This window comes from Watersipora subatra, chromosome 11 (assembly GCF_963576615.1).
Source record: "Watersipora subatra chromosome 11, tzWatSuba1.1, whole genome shotgun sequence".
Lineage (NCBI taxonomy): Eukaryota > Metazoa > Bryozoa > Gymnolaemata > Cheilostomatida > Watersiporidae > Watersipora > Watersipora subatra.
Window position 1 is genome coordinate 32,894,865 of NC_088718.1, and position 12,238 is coordinate 32,907,102.

Below are 12,238 nucleotides of genomic sequence, written 5' to 3' on the forward strand. Positions count from 1 at the left end.
TAATGAAGCAAATAAGGCTACACAAAAAACTACCACATCTGGTGAATATCTAACTTTGATGCATGTTTCAGATAGAAGCAAACTGATTTGAGAGACTTTAATAAGAGACGACTCTATTAGGGTGTTGAACACACCAAAATTATAGTAACTATTATCAGAAAGTATCGGTATTTGTCTAACCTTTGCGACTGTTGTTGATGTTTGAGGTCATCTGACTGCCAGGATGTTTCAAAATTAAAATCGCCAAAACTTGAAGACAGTTAAAACGCTCAGAAGAAAAATACATGCGAAATGACATCGTATATTTGGCAGCAACCTGTTCTCAAACTGACAGCTTTAAAAACAAACATCTCTGCTGGAGTCGCAACAAAAACTAATTCATTAAAAACATAAACAACTTTTATGAGTTTTTTTACCAAAGTATAAACACATAAAAATAACCATGCCAATATTGTTTTTGGAATAAATTTTTACTGATATTTTTGCCAAAGTTACAACATTGAATTTAAGCATAATTCAATTTATTATAATTACTTTTAATTGTGAGTGCATAAAACTTATAAAAATTTTAGACCAGTTTTGGTTGTGAAAGATACACTGCGAGTCAAATTTGAGAGCAATCTCTAAACAAATTATTCTAACCATGTGAACAACCACTTGACTGAAGAGATTCCCGCTAAACTTCAACACACACATTTGATGCGTTGTGTATCGAAACTGTCATGTTAGAGCAAGTCTTTTTGTCAAAATATTGTGGATCTATTCCAGTTCACAAAACGCTAGTAAATACTGATATATATATATATATAGCGCATTGAAATGAATGTATTATATAGAATATGATAAAAACTAAATGATAAAACTTAAGCATATGTTAAAACAGAATTGTTAAAAGATGTTTCATTGGTACTTGACCTTGGAAAAGTAGGCATGACAATGAAGTTATACAGGAAGTAATAACAATATGTAGCGCAAGTCGTTGCAGCATAGAGGAGATATTAGCGCAGCCAATATCCTTTTTGTTACATTTTGTTTTTAGGTCTAATTTATATAGTATTATAATATTACTGTATTAGATTACAACTGTATTTTATTTTTTATTTTCAAGTTTTATTTGAAACTTCACATGCTTAATTTTCTGTCAGAAATTTCTCTGTGTGTCAAAACAAATAAATATTTGGTCAAATTTTATGCCAACTAATTTACTCTTCATAAGGATAAACAATAGCGCGTATTTCTGACTGTAGTTATGAAATACACGATCTAATAGCTAGCTAACGACTACTGACACAGCTATCAGATCATCTAGTAATTCACTTAAGGTTGACTTGCAACAAAATTCACATTACAATTATTTGGTATCAAAAGATTCACCATGTCTTACTCTGTTGTAAGTGCAAAATATGTGGGAATGTGATTACAAGCTCTTAAAAGCTCAAAAACGAACAGTTAATCGCAGCCAAACGAGACCGCCGTAGTTTGGATTCTTTCTAAAACGGCTCAAATGGGACGTAGTTGTTACAAGATGGTTTCTGTCTACACTTTCATGCAACCTCATTCATCGAAATATTTTCACAAATATACTTCACGCATTCAATAAAACCATGTCTATTGTTCTTACGCACCTGTTTTATCGTCATTGTAATGCTGTCACTTTTAGCACTGATATCTTATAACTTACCGTAAAAGTTTATTTAATTTTTTAATCTTAGCTCGAAGGAGTACATATCATTGTCTGATAATCATGACGAGCCTGTTGGTCACCTGTGATAATCGAAAAGTGCTGCAGAAATTATTTGCGAAGTATTGGGTCACATGAGCAGATTACGACTTGACGATTAGATCAAGCCGAAACAAAACTGTAAAGTAGCGAGCATCTATATTTGATACGGGTCTTCGGTAAAACCAGAAGTGTTTGTCATAAACAAGTGCTACGATAAGTTTTATATTGAGCTTTTTATTGACCTTTCAATGCATGTGAGAACATCACATGACAAGACAATAACCGAATGTAATGACTACGTCAGAGAAATAAACAGATTACAATCTACGGCGACTTTTCGTTTTTGAGCATTTAAGAGCTTCTAATCACATTCCCACATATTTGGCACCTACAACACAACAGAGTAAGACATGGTGAATCTTTTGATATCAAATAACTGTAATGTGAATTTTGTTGCAAGTCAACTTTTAAGGTTCAAATTTGGGCACAATAGGAAAAAACAAACAAATAGGCAGACACAAGGGAGAGATAAAAGAAATGAAGAGACCGACCGTGTGACCTATAACCTATATAACAGCTAGTCTCAAGGCAGCAGAGAATATAAATGTTGACTTTAGGACAAAAGGTGTCAGATTATTGAGTTTTTATTATCAGAAACAAGTATAGAGTTGAGAGACTTGCATAGTGAATAATGCATCACAACAAATAATCAAGTAACATTGAAAGTTTATTTATTGTGATGATGAGCTTGATACTAGATGCCTAGCAATGAACTCAAAATAGATCAAAAAGCAGTTTTGCTGTAACAGCAACAGAATTCTCCGACAATAATTGAAAATGCGACCTCACTGAGGTCGCGGAGAAGCCGGAGCAAATATTTGTCAAACGTAAAAGCAGAAATCTGTTAAAATTTGCGGCTTCTTAAACATTCACAATAATATTTTAACCAAAGTCATAACCACGACGCTACTGTAAGGTCACAAACTGGTGAAGTTAAGAAAACTGCCAAAAAACAAACCAGAAAATACCAATGCAAATATCATGAAATGATGAACTTAAGCTTTAAAAAGGCTATCAACTGGCATAGTATGTTGGTAAATCAATAAGGGTATAATATGTTATCCACTCCAATGCCCTCTCATAATGACTACAACACAGCCTGTCAACAGGATACGTCTGGAGTTGGCAGCGTCCTGCCATGACACCTCGAGCTGGGAGCATTTTGTCATGATACCTCAAGTTGGCTGTCCATAAACACACTAGCTCCATGTTCGTTATAGCTTTCTCTAGTCACTGCCATCTTCTCAAAAAGAGCATCTGAGGCCAAGACCCTACCCCCTTCCCAAGCATAGGCTACACAGCTACAATGAGATAGAATTGTATTAAATACATCGAATATATCAACAATATAGTAGGAATAACATAATCATTATTATAATGAGAACCGTGTCCGTCCAAAGACACGGTCGGGGGTTGAAAAAAAGAATACACCGTGTGGTGATCGAACTAAGTAACCCAGATTTGCAGGCAAGCGCATTATTAACTACACCGCCCGACCGGCTTGCAGCAACATAGAATGCGAACATACTGATTACAGGTTGACTTGAAACTAAATTTACGTCACAGTTACTTGGTATCAAAATGTTCACCATGTCTTACTCTGCTGTGTTGCAGGCTCAAAACATTTGGAAATGTGATGACAGACTCTTGAAAGCTCAAAACAAACAGCCATCCCGAAAACGCTGTACGTTGGAATGCCTAAGTGGCCAAAAGTGGTGCAAAATGGCCCAAGTGGGGCGTAGTTGAACACGGTGTGCTTCTGTTCACACTTCCATCAAAATATTTTTACAAATAAACTCGTGAGCCTTGCCAAATGCTATCACAGTAATGCTCTTAGATGGATACCAGTGTTCAATAGTATGGGAGAGATTTAAGTATTTCAGTTTTTAATTTCTTCAATTTTTAACTTTTTAATGAATATTGTCGATGAAGCGGAGTACCGAAGCCGTGAAAGCTGAACGGGATTGGGTCTACTGCATGTTAAAACTGTGTGTCTCAGTCTGCCTTTCAAGCAACACGCGTTCAAATGCAGTCTATATATACTACTTCAAATAGGTGTGTACATGAAAAATTAAAAATATGTTTTCATTGATATCTTAGTGCAGCTGAATATGGCAGATTATATGTGCAGCTGAATATGGCAGATTATATGTGCAGCTGAATATGGCAGATTATATGTGAGGTTGCTGCAACCTTTGAGTCTATTCAACATCATTTTAGATAAAAACGAAGTTCAGCAATGTTGCCTAACTTCTCTCAAATAGAGTCAACAAATAGGGTCTCTTGCATAAATACTCCTAGCGAGGTGTGATGAAAGAGTCTCAAACTGATAAGATAAAGTCTAACAGAAGATCCAGCTAATACTAAATTGCCTATCTTTTGTTTATGAACTTGAAGTATTTTATGACCCAACTTTGACAATTTATGCCAGTAAAGTGACGATGCATGCTGATATGAAACTTGCTAGGCAACTTGTTTTCTCATTGCTCCCCGGATTAGTACTTAATGGTGATCTTTGATTCCCTACGCGTAGGCGGTACACGATTCGGGGACATGTGGGCCTCTGGATTCCGGCTGCTTACTCATCTTTTTTTGAATAAATACAGAAGCGTTTACTTTGGATGGAGTAAATGAGGTACGCAATAACCGAGTTGTTTAAGATTCGATTACAATGGATAAGCCTATGCGCAGCGATCTATCATTGATAGCCAAAGTCAGACGACAGAGTCCGTCGCTACTTTGCAGTTCTGCTTTCATGGTTTTTTAGCTCGCCAAGTGAAGAATATTCAAGAAAGTTAAAAAAATATACAACTAAAATACATTAAATATACAAATATATTTTCATTGTGGCAGCAGTTGTCATGCACTTATGTTTCTATCCCACGCATGAAGCGCATCATGCAGATTTGGAGTTGTGCACCAGTTGCGTTACCGTATGAATCATGTGTTTCTATGGACATTCGTATGATGTGAATTGACTCTGGTGCCTTGTTAAAAAAAGGTAAGGAACTGTACGCTATGAGTTAATAATTAGCAATGCACGTGTTAGCGATGCAAACACGTGAAACTCAATTGAGAAAGGACAACAAAAGCATTGAAAATGTTGAAAATTGAATAGCTGGCGTGGTATTTTAATGAGCATCATTCGCAAGGGCTCCTTCCATTATCCACAACCATGAAGAATTTGATGAACTTATGCGAATCGCAAAACTCGCTAAGCTTACAGATTTATGCCGTTTCCACGATGCGGTCAATTCGGAGATTGGCTCAAATTTACGAATCGTGTGCATCATGGAAACATAGTGATGGTTAGCTGTTTACTCGTTTCGTTTTGCGAAGTGTAAAAGTACAAAGTGAATGTAACACCCATCACCATGTCTCTTAAGCACCCTCGACCCCATAACCGTCGTGGGAACCTAAGAAAAAGATGACAACACTTACAATTAATAAAAAAGTGACCTTATAAGATGTGAGTTTATTAATTTTTTAATTTAATGAATTTTCTTAATTTATTAATTTTACATGTAGATTTTCCGCTGGAGTGGAGAGAAGGGGCAGTCGCAAATAACCATGTAAAAATACAGCAAATATCTTAGTACGTTACGATAATCGAACAGTTGCTTTATAACAAATGCTTTTGGTGTACCAGAAAAATGTTTTATTAGCTTCATTTGCTAAGCATCGATAGAGTTACTACCATAGAGTTATTACCATAGAGTTACTACCATAGAGTTACAACCATGTCGTTGAAAGTGGCATGCAGAAGATAACATAAGTACGACTAAATGATTGCTGAATGCGTACCCTCATTTCATCATAGGTATTCTCACGATATTTCGTCCCACGAGCCTCTCGATGGAATCTGAAGACACGTTTAGAGTACCAAAGTTCAATAAGGGGCAACAATGCTGATTATCAGTACTGGAGTTAAATTCACAGATTTTTTTACACACGTTAGTATGCTGGAAGTCCAGTGCACCATGAGAGACCATCATGAGTAATAAGTATGTGTAAAAGTATTCTTAAATGTGCAAAGATGGTCGAGTGGCCTGAATGGTAGCACGCTGGGCTTCAAAATGGAATACCCGAGTTCTAATCCCGTGGCAAGCGGTCTTTTTTATTATATCGAAGATTGGTTTTGATGGACTCAAGAAAATTTCATGTTTTAACAATTCTTTTTTAATGGCACTCACAAAAAATTATTGTATTTTATCGATTATTATTTTTTAGTAACTAGTCACAATAAAAACATATTCGTCTGGCGATAAAGAAATTCACCAATGAGCATGAGAACTGCAAAAGCGGTCGTAGTGCTGAACACGTCAGTGATAATCTTCAGCAAGTACACGTATATAGTCACCGCTTCGTTTTATGTTTAGCCAAAGCTGTTTTGTTCCCTTAATATGCCAGTTACTGAATACAAACAATATTGATCGTGATCAAGGTTTGAGACTGGGTGAAAAGGTTATATCAGAGCCAAGAAATAGAAACTCCACTGACCTGTAATGGAACCCTTTGTGAACACGATAAACAACATAAATTCAGACGCTGCCATAGAGAAGCAAGGCTCTTCCTATAACTAAGGGCTACTAAAACCTACATCATATTCCAGCAGATCTGAATCCAATGAATGATCTTTTCAAATCTTTGCATCTTCTTACTTTACCTATGCTAAATGTTTATTTTATGTTCATTAAAGGTTTCAAGAGTTTTCAAGCCTCGTGTCACCATTTTTTACAGGATAGTTACAGGTTTTCAACTCATTTCAACTTATGTGATATGAACTAATTGCGTGCAAAATGTAATACTTATTTGGAAGATATCATATACATGTATATAGCTGCTGCTTTAACAATCTTTCACCTAATATCCGTTTTCGTAGCAGAAAAAGGTATGTTAAACCCATATATGTCAAACCAATGATTCGATTTTGACTTTTTCTTTTTTGTGTTGTTTTACGATTTGTAGCATTTAAATTTCAATCAAGTTCTACCAATTTTAATCATGAATTACCCTGGCAGCCAGATTATCCAAAACAACAAATAAAATCTCAAATGATAATATTTATGCTTTCTGATAAATCTTTTAAAATTTGACATGAGTCACCCTTTAAAGCTGCTATATCCTAGCTAAACTTTGCACAGATAAACTACTAGGGATATGTTTCTTGGGAGTGCAGACAACCCCGAATCTAAATAGCTAGATATAAAAGATATGTTGATATCAACTAGCATTAACCTGAGTGAGACTACTAGAGGAGAACCTGATAAAGTGATGGTGAAGTTGGAGCTTCACCATTTCCAAACACCACCAGACGATTCGACATTGCAAATTTGCAGTATCAATTCAAAACAAATCGCGAATCGTCTATTAATAGACGATATATCGCAATATTATTGTTATGTAAAAAACTTTTAAATTCTTTTTGATATTTATTTGAATATTTTAACTTAAAAACAAACTGTGTTGTGTTCATGATAATTATAAACATTTATTGATACTGAGTGAATCTACCGGATAGCTATAAAATTTGATGAGAAACTAACAAAAGAATATTATTCTCCAAGATACTACAAAAATAATTTGCATCTTCACTTTGAACTGTCAGCAAGCACTGAGAAAACTTTCAGGGTACACCAAAAAACTGGTTATGAATAGAGTGTACTGAAAAAGTGTTAAATCGATAAGCCTTTAGCGTGTGAAAAACAACGATAAATTGGTATTTAACTTAAAAATCAATACGCAGCACAGCAGTAATGATATAGACATATAAATAAAAAAACAGATGAAAGCAGAAAGGATTGAAGTTTAAGTAAGAGTGCATACAATACACTACAATAAGAAACTTTAGCTGACGATCACGAAGCTATTCACTAAAAAATGAGGTTCACGATTACTGCTAATGGAAGATTTCCCTATTAAAAATAAACTTACACAAAATTCTAATAGATTTTATCTAAAAGTATATGCTTCTATCATTTGAAATTCTTTTTTGTTTGAGGTAATCTGTCAGAACTTGATGTCGATTGAAACGCTCAAAAAAACAAACGTGCGAAACGACCTCAATAGTTGCTATCGGTGCTATAGTTGATATTGGCTATTGCATTCATGTCGCAATATGCGTCTCTTTTCTGTCTGCCTTTTGCAACTATAGACATAATTGCACTTTCACTTGATCTGAGCGTTTTAATCATAATCAAGTTTGACCGATTTTAACCTTGAAACATCCTGTTAATGAGATCACCTCCAAAATCAGAGACAAACGCAAACGATGAAAAAATACTTTCTGATGAAACCTACTACAATTTTGTGCAAGTACATCTTTAATAGAGTTAACAAGTGACTGTAGACTCAACCAGTCACTGTCTATGACCAAAACTAGATCAATCTTTGAAATCAGCAATGTTAGTGAAATAATGCCCATAATAATGTTAGTGAAAAAAACTTCCGCAGCAGCCATATCAAGGCTGAGACTGTATGCTTGTTCCTTTTTAATTGTGCATTGAATTTTGTTTACTAAATTATTTTCTCCTGCATTGAATTTTCTGTCATACATATCGCTTTACGACACCAATGCTACTTTTTGGTGCAAAGAGCTCAACCTTACACGACCAACTTTCATCCATAAGCTATATTTCGCGATCCAATTTCTGTTGATCTTTTATTTCTGCCAATCTGCATCTACATTTTACTGATATTTTTATTCATCAACCTTTAGTCGATTAATATAAGAATTGTGTCAAAAACAACGATGCAATCACCTTTGAAACAGAGAATTTATGATTTAAAGCCTTGACGTTGAACAAGGCCTCAGTCAGCGACTATATTGAGTAGACAGAGGTTAATGTTAGTCACTAATCTCATTGGTACTTTGAAGACATCGACTCCATTTCTAACATGTTGATCTTTGGAGGGAATGCTTAAAGGCTGGTTCACACTATGTTACCATATGTCGGTGTTGTACTCTTGGCGATTATTCATCGATTATGTGCACGGTGAACCGAATGCATCGTCAAGGCAACACAGATACTTCGGAGAAGATTGCAGCTGTCAAAGTTTCCCGACAGGTTGCCAAGCATACACGACAGCCTCCAATTCGGCGATAGCGATTGGCCATTACGGGTTGCTTGAGCCATATTTTATTTTATGCCAGTTGCTGCGAGACTAGCATTTCATAATCTCAGAGACTGCTTGGTATAATAAAAACGCTATGCCGTAGGCTATTCGATGATGTAAATGCGAATGGGTTTGCGACAATTGCGAGAATTGTTATCACAGACGACCACCAAAGTATTGTGTGGATAACACCAATATACGGCGATAGCATGACCCAGTTTTGTGTAGTTATCAGCAAATCCTGTTATCAATGAGTAAACTTATTTTTCTGAAGTCAATGACCACGAAGAGCTGGCTATGTGTGATTTCGCACAGAAACTAAAAACGAGTAATTGAAAAACACCTTGAATAAATGGCTTACTCGAACAATAAACCACCGCCAGGGAACTATTCACGACTAGCCGAGGGTAGTTAACACTCGGCAAAGAAAACATTGGTATTCACAACTGGCCTATGTTTCTAAGACTAAGTGAATCTTGTGTACACTAACATGCACTAGATTTCAAGTAATGGCCTTTGGTTTAGGCTGTATCAAAAACTTTGACATGTTATAACAGCAAAGACTTTTATGAAAACTTTCAATGGACTTTAAGATCTTTTCAGACAGCGGTCGCTTGAAAAAATACGCTGGTCTTTTCTTACAGCTATAAATAAATTCATTAGAATATTCACACAATTAGAAATATGTTAATATCTGGCTAGCTAAAACCTCTTTCAATTCCAACCAGAGGCCGGCTCTGCCGATCACATTCAACAGAATCTATGTAAACAAACCGTTGACACTTGAAAAACTTTAATTACGCAATAAAATTTTGTGGCATTTTAGGGGGTGCATACAGGATTTAGGGCAGGTTTTGCAGGACAAGTTTGATAGGTTTAACAGGATTACAGGACAACTTATAGGAGTTGCTTTCCCGCCAACAAAATCTGTTGTGTGTAAAGTGAAAAGCCGTAGTAAAGCCGACTTTGTCCCAGTTGCCGACACAAAATCGGTGATATGCTGCATAATGTTTGTCCATTTCTGACGACCAAAACATTGACAGAGTACAACATGGAATTGACCTATGTTTGCAATACTCACAGCACTGATAGAAGCAAATGGAATGGATATCGATGTTGTATTCCATTGGCTAAAAAGGTGACCCATTTATATAGTCAGAGTTTGAGTTGGGTTGGTACACAGTCTGCAAAAATGTATTTCAAGCTGTAAACTGACTGGAAGCCAACTCCAACTATCTCAGTGAAAACACAACTCCAACAAATCGCCCTGGTGTAAATGCCTCTTTAACGCTACAAAGCGCTGAGATGAACCACCCTGGGGTGTGCCACTGAGTGTGGTGTATAAAAAGAACCAATTTTGAACACTCTTGGTGTGTACCAGAACGAGTCATCTATGAAATACCCAGACCGTGCGTGAAAAAAATTGGTAGGATATCATTTTGAGAACACTCGCACACCGATTACTATTATTATCATTATTACTCTTTATAATCCCAAATATACTTCTAGTTATTAAAAGATATATAGTAAAAATAATAATAGCACTATTTATTTTCTATGAAACAGGCCAAGGTGGAAGAAATTACCAACAATGCGTACATTCAAAATGAGAACAGCTTCATGTAATTCACAAATTTAAAAGTGGGTTGTGACATATTTAGATGCTCAGGTGCTTGGCCAGATATCTGTGAGTTGAACAATGCGAGGTGTTTATTGTAACAATGATAAGACTAGTAATGATAACATATGACACCAACTGATGCTTAGACGCGCAACATAAGCCTGGTTCCCATATAAGCCGCAAGCACCGGTGACAGGATCGCGGGGCTATCGGCGGTGAAATGATAACCTACGCGGCAAGTAATGATAACCTACGCAGCAAGTACCGTGGGTAGTTGCTGGCGGTTAATGCGGAGAGTTCAGCGCTGTTGAACTTTCACAAAGAGCCGCAGACAAAACTTTCCTGAAATGCACTGTAGAGGTGAAGGTCAGCAATTATGAAACGGCATGACTAGTGGCCATTTTTATGCAATTACCAGTGACGCAAGCAGCCAAGCCTAGCGCCACAAATGTTTGGCTGTGCGAGAGTCGGAGTCTCGCAACCGATATGGCCAACCACAATTTAATACAGGACAAATGACTTGTGGTGCCTTCAGATTTCTTATACATGGAGGATAAAAGATTGAGTGAACTCGAAGCATTTGAATTCCAAACCTCTAATTCCGATTTCCAAGTGCGTACCTTGCACAATTTTGAGTGAATTAGCTTTTTGCCTCGATTGGGGTACACAGGAGGACTCCAAAAAACAATCTGCTGACAAAGGATAGGCGCACATGCATAACTGAACTCAATAACTGAACACTGAATAACTGGATAACTAAATACTTGCATTCTACCAAACACATTTTATGCATGTTAAAATGCATAACAGCATTTGTTATGCATTAAACATGCATGTTAAAATGCATAACATAAAATGCAGGCCATTGATGAAATTGTAATTATTGCGCAGGAGGAGTAATTATTGTGCAGGTCAAATACTGTAGCCAGTGGCATGAAGAGGACAACTCCAAAGTTATAGATACGCAATAGGCTAAACAATCGCTCATGGCTTCCCACATTTCATGATATATATATATATTTTTTTTTCGATATTTTGTCACATGTGGCTCTATAAGATAAAATTAGAGAATCTGTTACCAACCTTAAAAGCATTCATGGTGTCAAAAAAATAAAGGAAAAAAACTATGACAAACGTTTTCTATCTTGAGACACCAACATACTACATCCACCAACATATGTTTCAGTTTATGAACTTTTCATTGCTACAACTTGCAATTCACTATCACAGCTCCTCCGCAAATCTATTACAGTAGATTACCAACTTTTAAAACACACGGGTTCAAATCACTCAATAATTCCTGATTTCTTCTTCTGTCATCCTGTTCAACCTACTCAATAAACCTTGACTTGTCTGTTAATTTTTGTTTTAGCATGAATTTAAAAACATTTTGTTGATGATTACTAATGCTAATAAAAAATTACACGTACAACTGATAACATATAATATATATATTATATATACAATACAATAAAGTTATACGTACAACTGAAAGGGGCTTAGAATTAATGACAGTTATGTAAGAGTTGACCAAATACAAGGAATTGTTGAAAAATGGAAATTCCAAACTTAATATGTTACACTGACATGCCTGATATGGCCGTCAACAACCGATAGTTATTGTTAAAGGAAGACGACTCTTAATAAAAAGTAAAACTGCAACATACCGGGAAAGGGAGGAGCACTTGCTTTGATTATTTCGCAATATCTTAGCTAAT

The 12,238-nt window shown here is 36.0% G+C and overlaps 1 protein-coding gene across 1 annotated transcript in view; it reads right to left on the reverse strand.

Annotated features, from left to right (window-relative positions):
* Window positions 1-2,430: 2,430 nt before the first annotated feature.
* LOC137408223 (actin-related protein 6-like) overlaps window positions 2,431-12,238 on the reverse strand; it is a 67,854-nt gene continuing 58,046 nt past the window's right edge. Inside the window, exon 12 of the mRNA XM_068094645.1 lies at window positions 2,431-3,084. Within this exon, the coding sequence (XP_067950746.1) occupies window positions 2,949-3,084 (136 nt within the window). The 3' untranslated portion in view covers window positions 2,431-2,948. The remainder of the gene's footprint in view (window positions 3,085-12,238) is intronic.